This window comes from Grammomys surdaster, unplaced genomic scaffold (genome assembly GCF_004785775.1).
Source record: "Grammomys surdaster isolate TR1022 unplaced genomic scaffold, NIH_TR_1.0 100, whole genome shotgun sequence".
Taxonomy (NCBI): domain Eukaryota; kingdom Metazoa; phylum Chordata; class Mammalia; order Rodentia; family Muridae; genus Grammomys; species Grammomys surdaster.
The window spans coordinates 9505647-9531194 of NW_021604579.1; the positions used below are offsets into that span (position 1 = coordinate 9505647).

The window sequence follows — 25548 nt, forward strand, 5'->3', positions numbered from 1 at the left end:
TTAAAGGTGTGTCTAGTTAAGACCCCCTGCTTTTAACGTAGAGCTTGAGCTCACCTTGATAACGATTTTGTAGAATTGGGATTTAAAGGGAAAAATGTTTGAGATTTACTTATTAAACACAGTAACTCTCAAAATCCCTTCTGACTCTCACCCAAATGAGATCATCAGAGCTTCCTGATTATCAGGGGAGGGGAGATTCTAAGACTCGGTTTACTTGTTGTTCCAGGTGAACCCAGGCTCTTTCAGGAAAAAGGCAGGTTTTATACCTCAGTTGGCATAGGGCCTGACAATAATAATAAATCAGTAAATGGTGAATAAAAACAGGGATCAAAGTCAACTTCTTGCCTTCTTGGTTTAAAAAATGGCTGTGGAGAACACTCTCTTCTTGTTCTTCCTTTTGCATATGCTGTTTGAGCATTTGTTCATTCAACCAAGGAAAGATTATACCTTAGGCAACATGCCAGGCCTTGCACAGGGAAGGGACAGATAATTCAGCTTGATCAACCTGTCAGAAAGGCACAGGGACTGGGAACTCTGAGCAGTTGACAAACCCAGACTGGAGGGGCAGAAAAAGTTTCCCAAGGGAAATGAAATCAAGTCCACGAAGGACTTGTGGGAATGATTAGCTCCATGAGAGGTAAGAGGTCAGGATAGAGTCTGTCTGTGGAGATCTCAGACAGAGAGAACAGTCTTTGAGACGACTAAAAACACTTTGGCCACCTTGAAATTTAGAATTTATGAAAGAGGGGCAGTATTTTGAATGAGATTATAGGATTATTTTTTCCTTTTTTGAGGGGGGGGGGAGTTTGGTTTTGCTTCTTTTTTTTTTTTTTTTTTTTCGAGATAGGGTTTCTCTGTGTAGCCCTGGCTGTCCTGGAACTCACTCTGTAGACCAGGCTGGCCTCGAACTCAGAAATCCCCCTGCCTCTGCCTTCCAAGTGCTGGGATTAAAGGCGTGTGCCACCACTGCCCGGCCTGTTTGTTTGTTTTTCCGAGACAGGATTTCTCTGTGTAGTCCTGGCTGTGCTAGAACTCAAAAAGATCCACCTCCCTCTGCCTGAGATTAAAGATTGAAGGCATGCTGGGATTAAAGGCAAGCGATACCACCCAGAGAGATAAGAGATTTTTAAAGATTATTCTGTGGGTAGTATTGGGAAGCCATTGGAGGTTTCAAGGGCAACCATATGGATATATATGCATGCATCAACCATTCAAAAGGTAAGGTAGGGGGACAACGATGAATACAGGGAGGCTGAGAATCGACTGCAAATGTTAGTTTGAGAGGTGATGGGTGGGATGGCTTGAACTAGGGAGGTGGGATTGGGAAGAGATGGACAATTCGATAATCTCATGGCTGTGATATTGGATGGGTAGGGCGTGCTCATTGTGAGTTTGGACTTTATTCTTGAAGGATAAAGGAGAAGGAAGCTATTTACACTCCTCAGCTATCTGCCTGATCCATTCAGATTCCTGCTTACAGACATCTCCCGGCAGACAGCGTAAACAGTCTTTGAGGACACCGCGCACGTAAGGACTTCGAGTCGCCAGCGGGCTGCAGCCAGATTCTTTGGGGCCGCCGGAGGTAGGTGGTTAGGAGACTGACAGCCACACAGTCGGGACCTTAAACTCAGAGCCCAGCCACGCAGCCCAGCCTGGCTGGGGGCGGGGCGCGCGGGGGCGGGGCCGGAGCACGCAGGGCGGCATGACGTAGGCCTGGCCAGCCTCGTTCTGGCCACCGCCGCCGCGCTGAGGCGGAGTAGGATGAGGCCCCAGGCCGCGGCTCCAGCGTCGGCAGGGGCAACAGCAGCTGAGGCAGCAGCTGAGGCAGCCGCGACGGCCGCGCCCCCTCCTCCTGACCTGGATTAGGCCCAGCAGCCCGTGGCCGCCGCCGCCCCGCGGGGGGCGGGGTGGGGAAGCGCTCAGTCTCCCCGCCCCCGCCCCCCTCAGGTTCCAGACGCGACCCCGGCGCAGCCCGCGGCCTAGCCTCGCGCCCCCTGCCCCGGGGGCTGGCATGAGCGGCCCCTCGGTGGCGCCGGGGCGCGGGGGAGCCGCCGCCTGAGCCCCGGGCCTGCCGCCTTGGACCCCGCGGCGCCGAGCGAGCTGACCGCCGAGTGTACTGGAGACCGGGTCACAGCTTTCTTCCTCCCCCAGATCTCAAGCATACACCCAAGCCCCGGAAGATGGGGAACTGCCTCAAATCCCCGACTTCGGATGACATCTCCCTGCTTCACGAGTCTCAGTCCGACCGGGCTAGCTTTGGCGAGGGGACGGAGCCAGATCAGGAGCCGCCGCCGCCATATCAGGTAGGGAGGGTGTGTGTCGGCGTGCGAGAGGAGGCGGCTCAGGCCCTCTGCCCTTGGCCTCCACGGCCTAGACTCGGGGGGGGGGGGCGTTGACCCCTTGAGGGCTGGCCTTGAGGGTGTCTGCTGCCCCGTACCCAAATGGAAAAGGGTCCTTCTTAGCGTCCCCTTGGGCATGGGTTGGGGACGGTCTTCTGTCCTTGAGTTCAGGAATCAAGAGTATATGATCTTATCCCCTTCGATGTCTGGTAGTTTAGCTTGTGGAGTAGAGGATGACATGATTTTCCTGCCTTTAAGTCTGAGTTGTGTGATTTTCTCATCAGACTGCCAACAGGATTATGGGTTTTGGGTAGCTTGTTTGTCACCCCTCCCCCCTTATTTGTGTTTTCGTGTATGATCCTCCCCACTCTTTTGTTAATTGGCTCTGGTAGGATGTCTTTTTACCATCTACTTGGGAGGTAGAATTCCAAGTGGCGATTTGGCCTCAGCTTCATAAAGAGTTACTTGTTTATATATACATATGTGGTAATTTTAAGCTCCACCCCGTGACACACCTTTTAAATAAGTTGACTTAATAAAAATTTGATTATCCTGAACTCGAGAGACATTTCAACCTGACTTGGGAAATGCCATCTGTTAAAAGTCCTCTTTATCAAAGACTCCTGAATGGGTCATTGATACATTGAGTAAACTTCTCAGGTGGGCTTGAATACAATTCTTTAATATTTTCCAGAAGAGAGTTTAGTTTTCTAACTGTGCATTCTCCCTGGATTTTATGTGGTGACATCATTATCTAGTGTAGTGTTTTCTCAATCCTGTATAAACCAGTTTCTTATCACATGGCAAAAAAAAATGATCATATGAGCTGATTTTTTGACCCCCATCAGGGTCTTTTATGCATGTTAGTCAAGTCCAATCTTTACTGTAGTCTTACAGACGCCTCTGTATTTCAAGCTTACCAAACCAGGCTGTCTTTGCTCCAGGTGATCTTTATGCTAAGAGCCCTTCCCCCAAGGTTGCCCAGGTGAACATCTAATCCTCTTTAAGGACTCAGCTCAAGTATCTGAAGTCCTGACATTACCCTCCCTTCCTCCCTCCCTCCCTGAATTCCTGGATATGTCCCCCATCAACCTTCTACACTTATAAGCAATACCATACCTATAATAATTTAGTGCTGTATCTTTGTTTAGGTAGTTGTGTCTCACCCTTGACATCTGTGTTCCCCTCCCCTTGTACAAGCTGGATTTGGGATAGTTTCCAGGTGCTTTTATACTCTAGCATCTGACTCATAGTAGATACTCAATAATTGAGATAAATGAAGAACAGAAACTTTGTCTTCAATATTTCATGCAATTTCTGTCCCATAAAAATTAAGTATTGGCTATATTTATGTGGCCCATTTCTCCCAACATATTTAAATTGCTTCAGGAGCAATCTCTAATTCTAAATGGAATATGGATATTTTATCAGTAGCAGGACTTACACTGAGAGCCCTGTACATTCTAGCAGAACACTACTACAGAGCTATAACTCTGCTCTTACTTTTTAAACTTACTGTCAGTGTCTCAGGAAGTCGACCAGACAGACAAACATTCTGTCCTCCTGCCTCAGCCTCCAGAGTTGCTGGAATTAGAGGTGGTACAGACAACTGGGCCCATCTTTCAGGCTATCTTACTGTTTTCCCCTCCCCTGGATAGCTCCTCTAAAATGTATTCATGTAGGTGACATGAGCAGACTTTCTCCTGCAAGTCTATGTCCCTTAGCCTCCCTCTTTCTAGGAAAGTTGGATATCTGACTTGGTGCTTTCTGTTATTCTTACTGTAATTTTAGAGTGATGGGGACTATTTCTGACCTTTCCAGACGGACTAGATCATAATGATGGCTTTAGTATTACCAGTACTTTTTTGGAATGTTATTTTTGACAGTGGAAATTGTATTGTGGTTGCCTTTTCCTGAAATGAATGACCCAAATACTGATATGCAAAATTACTATGAATTGCAAAAAAGAAATAGTTACTTTAAAATATGAGAACATAAAAAGAAATATTTAGCCTGGCATGGTGGCTCATATCTGTTATCTCAGTACTTGGAAGGCTGAGTCTGGAGGATTGCTGACAGTTGGAGGTCAGTGCTACGGACTGAGTTCAGTGCTGGTCTGGACTATAGAATGAGACTCTATCTCAAGAGTTTCAAAGAAACCTGTAGAAATAATAACATCCTCCTGTAGTCTCTAATATAATATATTACTAATATTTGTTTTACATTATTTGAGAAACACCAGTCCAAAGTAAATGATTTATAGTATTTGGGCTTTTAAAAATAAATAGTATATAATTAACATAAAAGCTACAATAGTATTGATTTGTTTCCTTTTTTTTTTTTTTTTTTCCTCGAGACAGGGTTTCTCTGTGTAGCCCTGGCTGTCCTGGAACTCACTCTGTAGACCAGGCTGGCCTCGAACTCAGAAATCCACCTGCCTCTGCCTCCCAAGTGCTGGGATTAAAGGCGTGCGCCACCACCGCCGGGCTATATCTCCTTAGAGAATAGGTGGTGGCACACACCTTTAGTTCCAGCACTCAGGAGGCAAAGGCAGGCCAATTTCTGAGTTCGAAGCTAGCCTGACCTATAGATCAGTTCCAGGACATCAAGACTACAAAAACAAAAAATAAAACAAAAACCATGCTGGGCACAGTACATCCCCTTTCATTGCAGCACTAAGGAGGTGGAGAAGTGCAGACAGAAGTGGAGTTCCAGACTAGCTGAGTTGACATGTCAGGTTCCAGCCAGCCAGGGATGAACAGGAGCATTTGTTTTCTTTTTCTCCTGTGACAAATATTTAAAACGTAGTTCTTGTGGGGCAGTGGTGGTGCACGCCTTTAATCCCAGCACTTGAGAGGCAGAGGCAGGTGGATTTCTGAGTTCGAGGCCAGCCTGGTCTACAGAGTGAGTTCCAGGACAGCCAGGGCTACACAGAGAAACCCTATCTCGAAAAACCAACAAAACAAAACAAAAAACCCATAGTTCTTGTATTTATGTTTTACAGTATACAGGTATACAAGAGCTCTGTAAAGCAAAGGTCTAGTTATTTTTACTAATAGTAACCAACAGACTTTACTTGGGCTTGAAAGTAAGTCCTGGGTTGGAAGTGTCTTTTAGTGGTAGAGTACATGCTTAATATATGAGGCCCTGGATCTTACATGAGCACTAAACAAAACAGCTCGAAGTAAACACCATTATGACCAACATTTGCATAGAGCTCTTATTATTTCTCATTTTGTTGTTATTACTGATTTCTTCTTGTATTTTTTTCTTTAAAATTTTTTGAGATAGGGTCTTACTCTGAGACTTAAGCCTCTGACTTAGCCTCAGCCTCCTGAGTGTTGATTACAGGTGTGAGCACCAAACCAGGTTCTGGTTTCTTTATTAATCTGAGTTCACCCTTCCTTATACCAGGTTCTCAGCATAGCAGCTAGAGTAATAGTGGGACCACAGTACTCCACTAAGCTCATGGGTCCATAATAATTAGAATTTCTTACAGTATTCTCCAAATTCTACACCAACTCTCCCCCTGGTCTCCTGACTGTTCTAAGATAGTCTAGGTCAAAAACCTTTGCCCTGATTACTCCCTCCCAGGTTTCACCATGAATGGATGATTGATTCCTGTACCTCCTTCAAGATTTTATTTTTTGCTTCTGTCCTGGGGGATATTTTGAATGGAGGATTGTACTAGAGATCAAACACAGGATCTCCAACATGCTAGGCAAACACTACTACCTGAAGCTTTTTTTTTCCCCATGTAGCCCAGGCTGGCTTTCAACTGACTCTATAGCTGAAGATGGCCCTAAATTCCTGATAAGTACAAGCCAGGCACAGAGTAACACACCTGTAATCTCAGACTCAGAGGCTGAGGCACAAAGATTAGGGGTTCAGGGACAGCTTAGGCTGCCTGAGACTCAAGGGAAAAAAAAATGAGCAAACAACCACTTAAAAAGCCAATATAAGAATTGGTTTAAATAATTATTGATTAAGATAATTTTATATTTTTTGTCCTACATCTTTATTGCCTGCCAAAACAATACATTTCATGAAATAATGCTTAGAATCTGTATACATAAAATATTAGTGTGTTAATTGGAGAATGACACTGTTAAAAGTTTATTATTGACTAAATATACATAGATTGGTGCATCTCAATTTTATATATAAATTGTCCTGACTTGTATTGGTTCATCTTACAGTTTTGATGGTATATAAGTAATGCACAATACTCTGCACTATACTCTGATTTTTTTTCCCCTAGACTAGTGAGATATCATCCCAGAAAATTTTTGGTTTTTCCTTTGTTCTAAGACAAGGTCTTTATGTATTCAAGGCTTGCTTAGAATAAACTGTAAGCCTTGGCTGACCTTGACCTCTTTCAGCAGCTTCCCAAGAGCTGGAATTTTAGGTTTGTACCACCACACCCTGCTTTGTTACTTCTGTGATGCTAGAGGTACCATCAGTCTTCAGCTCTCTTGCAGCCAAGGTATCACAAGGATAATTTAAAAACTGATGCTTTTGAGCTATACTGTATTGCTAAGCTATGCTGTTGGTTGGGAAGATAACACTAAATATTTCATCCTAAGGGTATTTTCAACTTACAGTGGGTTTATTAGGGTTAACTCCACTGTAAATAAAGCAAGGAATATCTTTAGTTTGAAATGTTTCTTTTGGAGACAGGGCCTCATAGTGTGTAGTCCAGGCTGGCCTTGAACTAACATACTCCTTCCTTTGCCTCCTAGTACTAGGATTAAAGGCTCATGTGACACCATGCCTAGCTCCACCTTATTTTTGAGAATAGAGTCTCTCACTGACCCTGGACCTTGGCTGAGCTGGCTGACCAAAGATCTCCAAGGATCTACCTGTCTCTGCCTTCTCAGCACTGAGATTACAAATATGCTTCCCTGTGTCCTGCTTTATTTGGGTTGGTGCTGGTGATCCTAATTCAGGCTCTCATAATATGAACTGCTACCACAGCCCTGGATAAGGCTTTTTTTAAAGTACATTTTTTAAAAGGTTTTTACTTATTTATTATATGTAAGTTCACTCTTGCTGTCTTCAAACACCCTAAGAGGGCATCAGATCTCATTATGGGTGGTTGTGAGCCACCATGTGGTTGCTGGGATCCGAACTCATGACCTTGGGAAGAGCAGTCAGTGCTCTCAACCGCTGAGCCATCTCTCCAGCCCTAAAGTACATTTTTGTTGTTAAAAGCCTACTAGGGTTTGAAGAGATGGTTAAAAGTCTTTACAGTTCTTGCAGATGGCTCAGATTTGGTTTCCAGCACCTATGGGTCACAGTTGCCTATAATAGTTCCAGGATATCCAATGCCCTCTTCTGGTCTCCATAGGCTCCTGCATGTTTTTGGCATACAAACACATATGAACAATTTTTGAAAAAAGTTTGCGCTGTGCCCTTACTAAAAGTAACTTCCCTTTAAAAATCTAGACTATCAAGACTGGAGAGAATGACTTAGCAGTTAAAAGCACTTGCAGCTCCTGCAGGAGACCCAAATTCCCTTCCCACCATCCACACTGTGGCTCACAAGGGTCTCTTCTAGTCTCTGGTTTTTTTGCATGTGTGTGGTGTGCATGCATAAAATAGGTTTTGCTAAGTTGTCCTTGTTTGGTTATGCAGAACAGATAGCAGTCTAGAAGGTATGTACTACTATTCTCAGTTTAGCTGTTAGTAATGATTTTCCAGATCAACTTCCTCAAATGAGAAGTATATATTAAACATTTCAAAAGTTCTCATTGTTGTGATAATAATCACTGTAATATAGTAAATATTGTAGACGTGTGGGAGATGGAAACAGAAGTTTAAAGCCAGAATGTATGACCTTGTTTAAAAAAAAAAAACAAATCCAGATATTGACACCCAGTGAATATTTGACTAGCATAAAAGTATGCCATATTTTCCAGTATTGTGATCAACTTGATCATCATTAATTCCTGCAACAATACCTTAATTGATGTCTTCTTTACCCTCTCCCTTCCACCTTGCCCCAGATCAGATTCTTTGTGGATTAATCCTTGCTGGTTCTTTATGACTAATCACTGATCTCTAAGCACTCAAAGTTGTGGTTTCACTCTATGCCTTTCTAGCCCTTTGTAGCCCTGTATTTTCTTTTATACAACTTCCCGTATTCCAATTAGACAGTTAATGTTAGTGTTCTCTCTCTCTCTCTCTCTCTCTCTCTCTCTCTCTCTCTCTGTGTGTGTGTGTGTGTGTGTGTGTGTGTGTGTAGAGGGGATCTCAATATGTAGATCAGGCTGACTGCTAAGAGGTACAGAGGTCCACCTGTCTCTGCTAGGATTAAAGACTTGGACTATCACTCAGTTTTGTCTTGTTTAATAAATTTTGTGCCCGTACAACTTTGGGTGATAATCAGCGGATAACTTTGCAGGAGTCTCTTTCCACTTTCATGGATTCAAGGATAAAACTCAGGTCCTTAGGCTTGCATGTTTGGCCCCATCATTATCTGCAAGCTGTTCCAGGCTCCTGGCTTTTATTTGTGACAGTTGTTGAAATTTCTGTGTCTGACTTTGAACTGAGTAATTAAGTGGCATTAAGGATGCATGCTCCTTTAAGAGTAGCACGGTCAATGTTGACAGTTTAATTCTAGAGCTAATTATAGAGTAATATGAGGAGATGGGGCAATGAGATGAGTTACTTGGTATGAAGAATCTGAACTTGATTTTCCTCAATTTTAGATAACACTTGGTTTTTAGATTCATAGTTTTTATAAATTTTCATAATATTCAAGTTTTCATAAAATAAAAAACTTGGTATTCAGAAAACAAGTCATTATTTCTTCCCACTTCCTCTCTCTGCTGTGTGTATATGTCTGTAGGACAGTTGTTTTTTTGGTTTGTTCTCGAGGGAGGTTCTCTATGGCTATTGGAACTCATCTTATAGATCAAGGCTGGCCTCAAAGAGGTTTACCTACTTCTGCCTCCAGGTTGTGCTGGGATCAGAGGTATTTGAGAACATGTCCAGTTGTCTGCTTGTGACAAGGTCTTAAGTAGCTCAGGCTGGCTTTGAACTTGAAATATAGCTGGGGATAACCTCCAACTCCTGTTCATCCTGACTCCACAGCAAACACAATCATGCTCAACATGATTCTGGTTTTTATATTTGTTTTGTTTTTTAAATACAACAAGATTTGACTGGTCCTGGCTGACCTGGAACAGTCTGGCCTTAAAGAGCTGTCGTCAGCTTTTCTCTTTCCAACTGTTGGGATTAAAGGTGTGCAAACACCACACACAGACACAGAAGAGAGAGGGAGTGGGAGGAAGAAATGATACATTACTTGTTTTCTGTGTATGTCTCTATCAAGTAATGCCTTCAAATACAGAGTTAGAGATGATAGGTTTCTATTCCGTATTCAAAGAAATTATCAAGTAAATGAAAAGTTGCTATGCCTTCTGATGTGTTGACATCTACAAATGTGTTGGACCACATACAGCTGTCCTATGAAATGTGGCCATGAGATGCAGGTTGGACATACCTGGTTTAGTGGGTGTACAGTTTTGAGTTTTGGAGGTAGACACTGGTAATGATTAAATGTAAATTATAAACTTAAATGATATTAAGGTGGCCATCTGATGTATTTTAAAACAGAAAATGGGAAAATTCTGATCTATAAAGCCTAGAAGTTATCATGCAACTTAATCAGTAAGTACAGTATTTTCAGATTCTTTTTTTAAATTCATGTGGCTGTGTGTTGGCACCTATGGAATCTAGAAAAGTTCAGATCCCTTATAGCTGGAGTTGGTTGTGAGCAGTCTGATGTAGGTTCTGGGAACTTAATTATTTGTCTTCTGAAAGAGAATTATGTGTGTGCTCTTAAATGCAAAGCCACATCTCCAGTCTTACAAACATCTTTTGATTAAATAACCAGCCTGATGTGTGCTCTCAGGGGCCAGATAAGTAATTATCTTATTACTTAATTTAGAAAGTATACAGTAAAGTGTGGAAATCAAGAAAACATCCTTCCAAATATATTTTTTAGAATTTTTTAAATTTCAGAATATTAAAAAGTCATATTCTTATGTATTTGGTGTAGGTTGAGAGTCAGGTCAAAAAACTTGGAGGAGTTGGTTCTCATGTAGGTCTTGAGGATCAGACTCAGGTCATCACACTATCATCCACTGAGCCCACCTGGAGCTTCTCTTGGTGGGATATGTGTTAGGCACCAAGAAGGAAGGAGAAGTGATACATCCCTTACTTTCAAGGAACTACCTGACATTTTAGTTAAGGTTTAGGAGGTAAGGCTAGTATGAAATTATTAGTACTAGATTGTTTAATATAAGCTTTAATTTTTTTTAGAATATTTTGTGTATAAGTATTGCGTGCATGCGTGTGTGTGTGTGTGTGTGTGTGTGTGTGTGTGTGTGTGTGTGTGTATCACATGCATACCTGTTGGTTTCCCTGAAACTGGGGTTACAGATGTTTATGATCCATCTTGTGGGTGCTGGGAATGGAACCAAGGTCATTTGCAAGAGCACCATGTGTTTTTGCTAAGCTATCTCTAGGTCCTAATATAGACTTTTGAAGTCTGTATAGCTGTATGATAGTGTAGTGAATCATGAATGTGCCTTTTTGCTGATAAAGGCTTCCAATGAAATCTTACTTGGAACCTTACTATAAAAGTAAATAAAAAGTTGAAGTGCCAGGCAGTGGTGGCACACGCCTTTAATCCCAGCTAGGTTATAGTTTCATTTTTGTTTTTTTTTTTTTGTTTTTTTTTTTGTTTTGTTTTTTGAGACAGGGTTTCTCTCTGTAGCCCTGGCTGTCCTGGAACTCACTCTGTAGACCAGGCTGGCCTCGAACTCAGAAATCCGCCTGCCTCTGCCTCCCAAGTGCTGGGATTAAAAGTGTGTGCCACCACCGCCCAGCAGGTTATAGCTTTCTTAAGTCATGGAATGAATTAGTGTTGATTAGAGTTACTAGATATCTCTTGCCAGCTCACTAAATTGTTTCCTTTTTCAAGTGAATATTAAATCATTTTATGTTGACTCTAATTCTTTCATTAGAGCCTCTTAAGTAAAATATTTCCATAGAATAATAATTTTCTTGGGTGGATACAGGAGTACTTTCAATGATACAATATATTGCTTAATATTTAATCCTAGCACTTTACAAGGTCAGAAGTTTAAAGGCTGTCCTAAGTTTGGGCATGACAGTGCACACCTTTAATCTGGGAGGTAGAGGCAGACTAACCTAAGTTTTAAGCTAGCCTGGTCCACATAGCCAAGGTTATATACAGTAAGTCCCTGTATCAAAATGGGGAGGTGGTGGCTGGAGAAATAACTCAGTGGTTAAGAGCATTTACTGTTCTTTGAGAGGATCAGAGTACACTTCCTAGAATCCATGTTGGACAGTTTTCATTATCTGTAACTCCAGCTCCAGTGGATCCACTGAATATTCTCAAATCACCTGTACCCACATGTATAAACCTACACATAGACATATTGTGGTAATTAAATATTTAATCTCTATAGGGGTTAGGTCATTCAGTTCCCAGATAAGAGATACAACTTTTATATTTCTTTATAAGCCTTTAATACTCTACAGCTGGGCAGATCTCTACCCTCTGAGTTATTAGAATCTACCTCCCTAATAATAACCCCGAGTTACAACTTGCCTTGTTCCACCTGGACAGCTCTTAACTCCAGTTGACCAGCCCTCATGGCCATGTTTTTATTACTCATCTACCCCATGGTGTCTTCTCTCTCCCTCTTCTCTTCCTACCCCAGGGTCCTCCTCCAGCCCCAAGCCTTGGCGTCAAAACTCCACCTCCCTCTCTTCTGCCCAAATGTAGGTTGTCTTTGTTCAACCAATAGTTTGAAATTAAGGAGCAAGGTCAATAGCATCCGTCACTTGATGACTTGATTTATGTGAGAATTCTCTTGGCTCTGAGGCAACTAGGACCAGTATTTAGCATTTGAGTACGCTGCAACTGAGTCTTATGGAGCTTATGCAACTTGTACTTTGCATATTTGATGCCACATTTAATGTTTACAGTTATAATTTAGGTGATACATCAATGTTGGGGTGGCAAACTTGGATTCCAAGGCTTGGTGGCAAGCAGCTTTTCCTGACCGAACCATCTAACTACACCTACTACCACATTTAAGTGTTAAAGTTTTTATGAAGGTATATACCACATATTTCACCTGTTTTGTTTATAATTAACTTTGTTTAGAATTATTCGGCCATTACTAGTTAATGTTAGAATAGTTTTATCACCTGAAAAAACAAAACTTGCCCTACTGTCAATATGAATTTCTCCCTCTAAGCCCCTACCTCACAGATTTGCTCTGTGGGGACAATTTATACATATTTATTTAGATTAATAATGTGGTCTTTTGTGGATTGTTCTTGTTTGGTTGGTTTTTTGTTTTGTTTTTGAGACAGGATCTCTTATGTTTCCCTGGCTGTGCTAGATAGAATTCACTCTCTGTAGACCAGGCTGGCCTGAAATTCAGAGATCCTACCTCAGTGGTAAAGCTCCAAATAGTAAGTTCCAGAATAGCCTGGGTTGTTGAGACTATTGTCAAACGATATAAAACTTTTAGAAAATACAAAACCCAGCTTTCCACTTCAGGACTTAAAGATGCTGACACATGGTAAAATATGAATGGTGTAGCAGAAAAATATCAGCAGTATACCATGTCAGCATTGAAACCTAATGCATTATTGATGTTTTTGAATTGTGTATTAGAAAACAGGAACACCTGTGTAGAAGATTAGGTGATCTGAGTAGAGTAAAAATATCTAGCTATTTGGGCCAGTTTAAATAACCTTGAAATTCAGGTTTCAGGTGAGTCTTAGGTCCCTGTTTCTTTAAACTTTAATGTAAAATATTTCACTGGGATTCTATTATCACTTAGTAAATTTCAACATTTTTAATTAAAATAATTATATCCCCCCCTTAGCCCTTTCCATGTTGCCCTCCTCCACCTCAAATTCTTGGCCTCTATTTATATATATATATATATATATATATATATACACACATGTATAGGTATATATGTGTATATATAATATATATACACACATGCACACACATCTATAGATGTAGATATATATCTATATATATGTCATGTATAAACACAATCCTCTGAGTCTGAGTTTTGCATATATATATATATATATATATATACGCATACACATATACACACATACACATCACATATAATATATACATATGTATGTATATATATTGAGCGATCTCAGGGCTGATCATTTGGAGTCTGATAACCAATTAGGGGGCTCATCTGTCATAAGTTGCCTATAGTTTCTTGACAAGTGTTGAGGGTGGTGATAATTCCTCTTCCATGTTAGCATGTCTGTTTAATAATTTTCAACTGATAGCAGCAATATATCCACATGTCCACATAAAAAGTAAAACTGAGCCAGCACTCAGTAGGCCAAGGCAGGAGAATCTTTTGAGTTCAAGACCAGCTAGGACTACATAGAGAAATACTACCTCAACAAACAAACAAAACAAATGCTCCACATACCAAAATGTAAGAGCTACATTTAGGGGGCTGGTAGGGGTGCTGTTTCATGAGAGTTTGAATATAGACTAGGTTACAGAAAAACAAAACCAAACTAAAAAACAAATTGTACAACCAGAAAATACAGTCTCCACATGACCTTGGGTAGATCCTTAGATCTGATGCCAGAAGCTCAAGTGACCAAAAAATATGTTTGTCTCATCAAAATTAAAAACCTGTGTCTTGGACTGGAGGTGTAGCTCAGTGAGAGAGTGCTTGACTGGCATGTACCAAACCCTGGGTAAGATCCCTGGGACCTTCAGCAAAAGCAAAAGAAATAGGTACTTCAAAGAATAGGTGAAAAGATCCATAGACAGCAAGAAAATGTTTGCAAGTCATTTCTCTAGACAATGGTATTTGGCCTATTTGGAAAAAAAGGGAGGGGGAGCCTAATTTTTAAAAAGGACAGTTGGGAAACTAAAAGATGATTCACAATCAGCTAACATTTCATACCTACCAGAGTGGTTAAAATAAAATGACAGAGAAGTTTTGGTGATGGGAAGAAAACTGGGACTATCACTCATTCATTCCTGGTGTAAATTCAAAGAGGTGCCAGTGCTTTGGAAGTTGGCAATTCTTCAAAAGCTTGTGGAGAGTTTCACTCCTGAGCTTGTACCAGAGAAATGTCTAAAGCCTTGGAATTGAATTTTCAGAATCGTGGGATGCTTGGACAGGCTTTCTTGGGCTTCTGGGTACTAGAGTAGAAGGCATGAGCCACTGAGCCAGGCAAAAGATCATATAGTACAATTCTATCTGCAGAAAATGTTCCAAATAGGCAAATCTATAAATACACATAATGAATGCAGGATTTCTTTTATGGGGGTCAAAATTCTCTAAAATTGACTGATTATATAATTCTATGAATATGAAAACCTACAAAATAGTATTTAATTGTGTGTGCTTGGAGGGGAGATGCCTAAGTACATTATGTTTTGTGGAGGGGAAACTGGGGATAGGGTTGGGAGTAGGTGTCCTAAGGCCTATGTGTAGAGATTGGAGAACAGACACCATGTAGAAGTGAATTCTCTCCTTTACCATGTGTTCCCTAGATAGTCATACTGGGTTTAACAGGCTTAGTGACAAGTTCCTTTACCTGTTGGGTCATCTCTCTAGCTCCGAAAAATTAACTTTAGATAAGATCTCACTGTGGTTCTGGGACACACTGTAAAAAAACAAGCTGGTTTTAAACTCACAGAGATTTGTCTGCTGCCTCCCAGGTGCTGGGATTAAAGGTGTACACATCACCATACCTGGCTACAATTTAAAAAAAAAAAAGTCTGTGTGGGTATTTCACAAGAGTGCAGAGACCTACAGAGGTCAGCATCATATTCTCCAGTGTTGCAGGCAGTTGAGACACCCCACCACCACCATCCCAAATGGATACTGGGAACTATCCTTTGCGTGTAGAATGTGGTAGCACATGACTAATCTCAGCAACTCAAGATGTAGAAGCAGAAGGATCAGAAATTTCATCCTTGGCTACAAAACAAGCCTTAAAAAAATACCAGCCTACCTCTCTAGGTGGAGTGCTCTTTATCAGACACTCAGGCCACTCTGGATTATACCATAATTAAATATAAAGCAATATTTCTCAGTATCATAGATGACATCTAGGCTTTTATTTAGTTCCCCATGTGTCATTTGGGAACTACATATATATAAATGATAAATGTAATCTTGTTTTGTTGAGGTTCTTCCCTCACCCTTTTATGGTCAAAATTAATGAATCATCTGAACTAAAACATACACTGAGACCAGCTATTTCAAATCTTCCTTTTTATGGCCTTAACTGTAAGTCTGGCAAAATTTAGAGAAAATATTCCCAGTAAGAGACTGCAGCTGGAGAGGGATTGGGGCCAACAGCACATGTTAAGACTGTAAGGAAAAAAATCAAGAGTGAGCTCTTATTTCCTACTGGCTGAAAATATACAGCTGTTGGTGACAGGCTGCATTCTTTAGTAGTGACTTTATTTTTCCTTCACCACAAGCCAGACTTGTACTATTTCCAGCCTTGGATATTATTTAGGCATGTCCCTCACTGCATTGTTTTAGTTTCGGAAATTGTATCATATTCCCTAACTTGAATAAACAGCTTTTGAGAGCAGGATCTCCTTGTAACAGAGTTATCCCTATACTTGCTGGGACACCAAGGATGATTTTGAACCTGTGATTGATTCTCCTGCCTTTCCTTGAATTGCTGGGGTTACAGGTGTATCTACCATGCTGGTATTGAATCTAGCTTTAATAATGAAAACACATTTACTTTTGGGATGTGGGTGGGGACAGGAGTTGAGATGGGGTCTCTCTATGTAGGTTTGGCTGTCCTGGAATTAAGACCATACTGGCCTTTAACTCCTGCCTCTGCTTTCCAAATGCTAGGATTAAAGGCACATTTTACATTTTTATTTGTTTCTTTCTTGGCTTATGTTAAGATTAGGGCCCAAAGTATTATTGACAACATTTGTCATTTTACATAGATGCTTTTTTATTATGTAACAAGGAACCAGGAATATAGTTTGACCTAGCATATATAAGGCTATGTGTTTGATCTCCAGCACAATACGTTATATAGTAAAAATCTATAAAATTTTAGAATTTTCCTAGTGGGTCAGAACTAAGGGGTGAATATCTAACCCATCACCATACTGCTTTCTGTTCATTACATATTGTGTTTTCTATAATGTTGCATTTTTCTCAAGGAAATTACTTCTTTAGGGCAAGTACCCAAGCAGATGGGAAACTAAACAAAGCATTAAGGAAAATATTGTTTTGAAATACATTTGCTTCTCAGGTTATGAATTCCACATTACCTCAGAATTTGGATTTGTAGAACAAAATCTGTTTCCTATCAATGATAAATGATGATTTGATAAGACTGTTTTTAATCCAGTGCTTGGGAAGCTAAAGCAAAATGTCAGCATGGGCTTACATATCAAGACCCCGTGTGTCTGAAATAAGGGGAAGCTGGGAGCATAAGATGGTTCTGCAAGTAATGGATATGCCAGATGTGAGGACCAGAATCCAATCCCCTAGACCTACATAGTGGAAAGAGAGTACCAACTCCAAGTTGTTCTCAGATCTCAAACAAACACATAGTAAAGAGCAAAAATAATTCTAAAGGGAAAGGAGGAACTAAAGGAATCAGAGGATGACTAACCTATTGTCATTCTGTTTGTACATCCACCTTGGGTGACCACCTTGAGGTCATCATACAGTGGCCTAGATACTGAGCTCTTGGATTATGTATTTTCCTTGCCTCTTATGTATCTGTTTATTTACTAGAGACATATTTTCACAATGTGTCCCTGGCTAGCCTAGAACATGGTATGTAAATTAGGCTGGTCTCAAGCTAAAAGCAATCTTCTTGTCACTACTTCCCCTGTGCTGGGATTATAGGTATGAACCATACCACCCATCAGTATAACATTCTTTAAAAACAAACAGAAAGCATATGTCTTCTGGCTTGCTGGTGTGGAACTTTAAGGCTCAGGTATTAAGTAATATGCTAAAATTTTATTTAAGTGCCAGGTCTGACATTCTATGAAATGCATTTTCTTTTTCCATTATTCTTCTCTGTCATTAACTTAGAGAGACAGCATGGAAATTCTTGGTTGAGACAGTTGTAGAAGAAACAGGAGTATAGTTTGGTTTTGGATCCAAGTTAAATCTAAAGCAATAAGTATTGTCATTTAGAGAAGAAATAACTGGTTGTAATTTGTATCAGGCTTTCCCTTTTGCTTGTATTATGCCTTAGTCCAAAGCATTCTTTTCATAGTATATTATAAAATTCTGGTACATGATACATAGTAGTGCTGTAAATTTTCAGTAATGTGTTTTGTAATATTTGAGTTGGAATTATGTGCCTGGGGCACAGATAATTGCTGCATTAGTCCAAATGCAACGAACTATCTTTGTATTCATAGATAGAGATGGTTACAGCCTGTAGACTCAAAGTATGGCCAATCTCAAAGTATGTTTGGCCTCTGTCCCTACTGGTATTTTATGTGTATAAAGACTCTTGAAGGCTGGTATTTCTGTTAATCAGCAGTTTAGATTTCTTAACTGTTTTTTTTTTTTTTTTTTTTTTTGGCTTTTCGAGACAGGGTTTCTCTGAATAGCACAGGCTGTCCTGGTACTCACTCTGTAGACCAGGCTGGCCTCGAACTCAGAAATCCACCTGCCTCTGCCTCCCAAGTGCTGGGATTAAAGGCGTGCGCCACCACTGCCCGGCTTCTTAACTGGTTTATAATGATCTTTTTTGTGCTGTTTTCTTGTACATAGGAAATGATTAATTGGTAAACATTTAAGGTTTATATTGAGGTAGGAGGAGGTGGCAGAAGTGAGCACCAATATTAGTCACTCCTAAAAATATACTTCTAAAACAAAACCAAAAGACTCAGTGTTGTGGCTTGAACGCAAGCTTTAATTAGATATTTAACAATGGGCTAAAGATTCAGGAAATGTTTGATAGAATAAACTGAAATGAAACCCCGAGAAAAGTAGATGGCTCACTATACTTGTAGTCATTATTAGGTAACATTTTAGTAGCCTGTTTACATCCTATCAGATGTCTAATACAGAGGAGCAGAGCCTTTGCTAAGGTAGTTTGCTTTTAATTCCAGCAGAGGCAGGTGGATACCTTGGTCTGCATAGAGCCCTTGGCTTAAAAGAAATGAGGGCTGGAGAGATGGCTCAGCGGTTAAGATCACTGGCTGCTCTTCCAGAGGTCCTGAGTTCAATTCCCAGCAACCACATGGTGGCTTACAACCATCTGTAATGAGATCTGATGCCCTCTTCTGGTGTGTCTGAAGAGAGCTACAGTGTACTCATATAAATAAAAGTAAATAATATTTAAAAAAAGAAACTGGAACAAATATCATAATCCTTATCATAAATGATTGTATAAATTTACTTTCACTATAGTTCAGTGAATCTTTGTTCTCAACTTTTTGAGTCAAGATCTCAATGTATAGCCTCATTCTCTCCTGCATCCACAGACTTGGGATTAAAGGTGTGACTCCAGTACATTTGTTTTAAAATAATGTTATGCAGTCAGAGAGTAGCAGATTTGTAATCCTAGCTGATACATACTTTAGCATTCATGTACAGTAGTAAGGATAACACTTAAAATTCCCATTTAAGTGACCCTCTTTAAACAAATTGATGCACAGATGTTAAATAACCTGGTTAAGACTTTTGGGGGTGGGGGATGACTGAGACAGGGCTTCTGTCTGCCTCTGCTTCCGCCTCTCAAGTGCTGGGATTAAAGGCTTGTGCCACTACTACCCAGTTTGTACATTAGTAATAGGGACAGTCTTTTTAACTGTAAACCATGAAATTACTAAATATAAAACTTGGAGAAAGACGAAGATGACAACATTATCAGTTATCATGGTTAAAGGGTCACTCTTGTCTTTGGTCATATTAGTTAAGTATCTAAGTGAGATATTGTCATACTGCTGCATTTATCCAACCTCCCACTTATCTCAGGGCCCATTTTCCTTCCTTGACTAAGCAAGTTAATTTAATTTAATTTAAAATAGGTTTTAAAATAATCAGTTGTTGCACTTTCATATTTAGGAACAAGTTCCTGTTCCCGTCTATCATCCGACACCTAGCCAGACTCGGCTAGCAACTCAGCTGACTGAAGAGGAACAAATTAGAATAGCTCAAAGAATAGGCCTTATACAGCATCTGCCTAAAGGAGTTTATGACCCTGGAAGAGATGGATCAGAAAAAAAGATCCGAGAGTAAGTAGTAATTTTATGTATTTTGGAGATTTGTGTGTAGTTGTGGGGTTCTTTCTTCCTATGATACTGGAGATTGAACTTAGGACCTTGTACCAGTGTTCCACTAAGCTTTATTTTCAACTAGAAATGTCAGCTTTTGGAATTTTTTTTTTCTTGTATACTTAGGAAGCCTATGGAATTATACATTGGAAAACCTGAGTTAAATGAAGCAATAAAGGAGAATTCCTGCATTCTGACCATTATTGTTGCTAGTTGTCTATTTATGACAGTTGATGACAGTTAAAACCATTTATCTATATAAATGTGATATTTCTGGTAGCTTTGTTTTATCGGTTTTCCAAGGAGGTTAAAGCCTTTGTAAATAGGAGTTAAACCTCTTTAAAACTCTAATTAAAGGTCCTAGGCATTTTATACACCACCTCCAACACCACCCCTACCACCCCCTCTCCCCCCATCCCCCCACACACTAGAAAATGTTTACTGTAGTCTTATTGAAGGGTAAAAATCTAAACTCTGTAATTGTAGAGGTATAGTTGAATAACTTGTGATTCAGAAATACTTAGCCAGGCATGGTGGTGCACACCTTTAGTCCCAGTATTTGGGAAGTAGAGGCAGATGGATTTCTGAGGCCAGCCTGGTCTACATAGAGAAACCCTGCCTCAGGAAAAAGAAAAAGCAAAAATAAAAAATAATTTCTTAGGGTGTATGACTGTCTTATTTTTCTCATTGTAATAAAATAACTGACAAAGCTCTAAGGGAGAAAGGCTTTATTCTGACTCATGAGTCCATCAATGTGGGCCTGGCAGCAAGACTTGCTTGGGTCTGTGTTGGTGGGTCTGTGAGGTAGCTGCTCACATCGTGCTAACAGACCAGCAGCTGAGAACTAGACTGGAATAACTGTTAGTAACTTTCTGCTGCACTGACCAAACACTGTCCAAAGCTACTTGGAGAAAAAAGGTTTACTGTCAGTCATCAGGGAACTGAAGTAGAGGCCAGGGGGAAACTGTGCTTCCTGGCTTACTCCCAATATGGCGTGTTCAACTTGCCCGTTTAGACTACCCAGGAACCACCTGCCCAGAGGTTGCACTGCTCACAGTGGTCCAGGCCCTCCCATATCAGTCATTAAAAAAAAGAAAGAAAAAGAAAAAAGGCTCTGTAGACATGTATTTCCACAGGCCAATCTGGAGGAATTTTCTCAGTTATAGTTCCCTCCAAAAACTAACCCGCATAGATGGCTAGACTATAGACCTGTCCTTAACTGGCCTACGTAAAGGGTTTTTTTTTTTTTACCTGCCAAACATTGAGGGGGTCCAAGTATCCATCCATATATGTGAGTCTATGGGCAATAGTTACAGCAACAATTTAGACTGTTTAGTGATAGTTTTTAGTGATGAGAGATCTTTCATAACTTTTTCAAGCCTGATGAGTAATTTTATTGTCTTAATAGGGACAACCATTCTAATTGAGCCATTCTAATTGAGAATGGCTTTACCAACAAACACAGACCAAACAGGTTTAATGTTTAAGGTTTAACAGGTAAATGCTATAGCACCATTTGATTAATACTGGCACTTAAGAGCAAAGTCTGTCTAGAGCATTGGTTTAGGACCTTTGTAGAATTGTGGAGAAGTACAGTGGACTTGCAAGTGAGCTAATGAAGACAGTTTTAACTTGGAGCACACAGAGTAGACTGGATTAGTCATTCTGTTTTGCTTTTTTTCTTTTTCTTGGTTTTTGAGACAGCCTTCTGTTATGCAGTCTTGGCTGGCCTAGAACTCTGTAGATCAAACTGGAGTAAAACTCAGAGAGATCCACCTACTTCTGTTTGCAGAATACTGATTTCAGTGTACTTACTACCACTCCAGGCCTAGTCATTCTGTTTTTACTTGTAGTCAATGAGTATTACTCCTGATTACTCTGAAAATGCAGTGCAAGGAAGCAAAGGATGTAATTTCCTACCTAAAGCATCATAGCAGATGTCTCTTGTAATGTGTAACTATTTTCAGGCACACCTTAATGTAGTCTGTTTTTCTTTGAGTTTAGTTGCTTTCAAGGATTATAATAAATTAACAAGAAATAAAAATAAAGTAATATGAATGTTTCAGTGCATGGAAGGAAAAAAGTTCAGTTTTCATGCTTTGCTAATGAGGTAACAGGAACTTTTATAAAATATTTTAGGTGTATGAATATTTTGCTTGTGTGTATTTAGATTAACATCAACATTGTTTCACTTATGTCAAAGTTTCTGATTTCTTCCTTGCTTCCTCAGGTGTGTGATCTGTATGATGGACTTTGTTTATGGGGACCCAATTCGATTCCTGCCGTGCATGCACATCTATCACCTGGACTGTATAGATGACTGGTTGATGAGATCCTTCACGTGCCCCTCCTGCATGGAGCCAGTTGATGCAGCACTGCTTTCATCCTATGAGACTAACTGAGCCGGGGTCTCTCGTCTGACTTCAAGTGAACCATCAGTTTTGGTGGTTTTGATCTTTTGTCACTGAGCCCAAAGAGCCAGGGATTAGGAATTAAGATCATGCACAAAAGTTTCCTAAAAATTCCTGGATGGCTGCAGATGTTGAGGAAAGTATGTGATATTTTAGAAACTTAGGGGGAAAGTAGGATGGATGGTATTTTTATGTAAAGCCTTGACCCAGTGTTTAAAATATAATTGTTATTAGACCTTGTTCTTGCTCCAGTACATAGGAGTTGTGTAAAGTGTTACAGCAACTGTACATGTTTAAATTGTGTGTGTTGAAGCTTAGGAAAAAGATAGTTGTTATTTTTCCTAAATGAAGTAAGTTTCTTCTCCCACCCAAATTCTTTTCTGAAAAGTTACTGACATTTGGGTCAAGGTTTTATTAAAAGCTACATTTTATAACACTGGCACAAAAAAAAGTAGTTTTAAGCTTGTTTGCACAGTTCTTTTTTTCCATTGGAAATGGAATTCATTGCCTTAGGTCTTTTTAAATAGTGTATTATTATCGTTGGGGCTGGCTCTATGCTTGAAAACCAGTTTATTTATAACCTGTTGTAAGTGCTATATTCTGTTTGCAGTTAGGAAATGCAGAATTCAAAGTGATCTCCTAGCTTGTAAGCAAACTGAGATGCACTATCCCTTTTCTATTAAAAATGAGTTTGTGTCAGGAAACAAGGCTAGCAAAGTGGATTTGATATCCCCTTCCTTGTATGTCTTATCTTATTGTTTGGTGATAATTGAAAGTCAAGTTGAAATTCAAATATTAATATTTCTGATTTGTTGAGCTTTGAACTATGCCACTATGCTTATGTAAAAATGAAGGTGGCACCATGATGAAACTTCAATAGTTTCTCAGCTGTAACAGTTTTGATTCTCTTTCCTGTGACCTCTTTCCCTGCTGTCTGGAACCATAGCAAAAGGATACTGCATCTCTTGTTACTATAGTGCTGAGGTTATTGAAGTTACAGAAACACATCTAGTCTGTTTCATAGAAAGAGATCTGTTAAGTCTTGCTAGGTGACTGACAGGAAAGGTAAATGTTCATGTTTTGCACACCAATGCAGCAGGATTTGTATAACCACATGACTTCATAGTTGTGATCTCAAAGGAACTTCTCCTTTTTCTTGCAATTAATGTAAGAATACTCTAAATCTCTATACTTCTGAAGGATTAGAGGTAGAAATGGTCTAGTAAAGATGTAATGTTTATCCATTTAGCATGTGTTTATTTTTCCTTATGTTCTCCAGGTGATTTATTTGTTCCTTCCACTCAGTGACATTGTAGTTAAAAAATGATGAGCAGAAGCACTCTCCACCTTACAAATGAGAAATGTTCTTTTATATTGTGTTGAGTACTTGACTAACACTTTTTTTACATAAAGAAGTTTCTTGAAGGTTCTTCATAATTGCGTTATAGAAGAAATTATGTCATAAATAGTTAACTGACCTTCAGTTGAAGCGTCCATACATTGCTTAGTTTCCCAGTGGATCCCATGATGGAAATACTTAAAAGATGAACTTGGAAAATACTGAAATTAGATTATCAGGTTCTGTTAAATTGTCACATATATCTTGCTTAATTTCTGTTCATTAATTTATATCCACCCAATTATAAAGTAAATTCGGAGGAAACAGCTGAAGTTGTGCCATATTTTTAGTGATAATTCTTTTTAATCCTTATGTTTTCTAATTATACACGTGTCATTAAGTATTACAGTCAGACTTTTCCCCTAGATTCTCAAATTTGTAAATGAACTTTTCCCAGTCTTTCACATTGTGGTCTTTGGTAAGAATAACAACGACAAAAACCCCCTTCTGTCTCAGGACAGTACAGAACTGAGTGCTCTTGGGTGATTCCTATTCTTTTTAACTATGTCAAGAACAGTCAATTTTTGGTATCTGCTAAATTGTTCAAAGTTATAATATAGCCATGAAGTTAAGAGATGGTTACATGTTCCCCAGAATGTCTAATCTTTTGTTTTTTAAAGAAACACATAAATTTGTTTCACACACACACACACACACACACACACACACACAGTGTTTACTGTTCTGTTTTTCTGTGTGTATGAAATAAGCAGGTCACCTTAGGGGCAGCCTTTACATAATATTAAAGACTCAGACTTTATCCCAAGTCATTTTCTTTAGACATCAGTTTAAAGCTTAGGGACATATTTTTCAATGATTTGTATTTTCTATAGTTTAAGCACACACTTAGAAAGTAGATAGCTTTAAAATTTCCTAAAGCAGGTGTAACATGTTTAGAAATGGGCAAGATTTGTTCCAGCGTGGCTATGGGATTTGAGATGTCTAGAAAGCCTAACCAAGGAAAAGGAGGAAGGGAGGCAAATTGAACTTTTTAGATATACTTTGTTTATATTTGTGGTGGTTTGAATATGTTTGGCCCAGGGGATGGCACTATTAGGTGTCACCTTGTTGGAGTAGGTGTGGCCTTGTTGGAGGAAGTATGTCACTGTGGGGGTGGGCTTTTGAGGCCTTCCTCCTAGCCATGAGAGAGACAGTCTTCTGTTTGCTTTTGGAATAAGATGTAGAACTCTCAGCTCCTTCAGCACCATGCCTGCTTGGACAGTGCCATGCTCCCCACCATATGGACTGAATCTCAGAACCTGTAAGCCAGCCCCAGTTAAATGGTCTCCTTTATAAGAGTTTATAAGAGTTGCCTTGGTCCTCACAGCAATGGAAACCCTAACTAAGACAACATTCTTACAAAGAATCTCTTAAATTGGTATTGGAAGACTTACCGTGCACCTGTGTGTGTCTGTGTGTGTCTGTATTTCATAGAACATAGGGCATTGAGGTTCTTTACATTAAAAGTTGCATCATTAGGACAAAACTTTAATTTTTTTTTAAATTTTATTTATGTGTATGGATATTTTGCCTGCATATATGTTTGTGCAACATTTGTGTTCCTGATGCCTATGGAAGCCAGAAGAGAAGGGTGTCCAGGCCCTTGGAACTGGAGTTACAGACAGTTGAGTGGTCATGTGGGTTCTGAAAATAGAATATGTATAGTCCTCTGGGAGAGCAGCCAGTGCTGAGCTGTCTCTCCAGCCACAGAAGCAAGCATTTTAAAAAACAGCTTGTTAAACCAGAGCAACCTGTGGTCTTGACTGAAAGTGGTAAAAAGGACAAAAGGTAAGTTTCTTAGATACACTTAGAATGGTGCTACTGTTATGTGCTAGGGACTGAAGTTTGGTGGTAGAGCGCCTTCCTACCTCACTAGAGGCCCTGAGTTCAGCCCCAGTAACAACAACTAGCCTGGTTACCTAGGCACAATCTGTACATCTGATCCTATGAGATAGGATCTTGCTCTGTAACCCAGGCTGGCCTAGTACTCACTTAGTAGACGAGGTAACTTTATGGTAGTCCTCCTGTGTTGGCTTCCTTAGT

General features: G+C 39.9%; 1 protein-coding gene across 1 annotated transcript; it reads left to right on the forward strand.

Annotated features, from left to right (window-relative positions):
* The first annotated feature begins 1907 nt into the window (after nt 1-1907).
* Rnf11 (ring finger protein 11) lies at nt 1908-23777 on the forward strand. Its single transcript, XM_028786237.1, has 3 exons — nt 1908-2303; nt 19487-19656; nt 21926-23777. Exons 1-3 carry the CDS (start codon nt 2181-2183, stop codon nt 22095-22097), a joined length of 465 nt encoding a protein of 154 aa, XP_028642070.1. The 5' UTR covers nt 1908-2180; the 3' UTR covers nt 22098-23777.
* Nucleotides 23778-25548: the final 1771 nt, after the last annotated feature.

Excerpts from the sequence above, each read along its gene's own strand:
- Rnf11 (XM_028786237.1), top strand. The coding sequence starts at position 2,181 with ATGGGGAACTGCCTCAAATCCCCGACTTCGGATGACATCTCCCTGCTT. Across the intron at positions 2,304-19,486 it reads AGCCGCCGCCGCCATATCAG|GAACAAGTTCCTGTTCCCGT; the intron begins GTAGGGAGGGTG and ends TTTCATATTTAG. Across the intron at positions 19,657-21,925 it reads TCAGAAAAAAAGATCCGAGA|GTGTGTGATCTGTATGATGG; the intron begins GTAAGTAGTAAT and ends TTGCTTCCTCAG.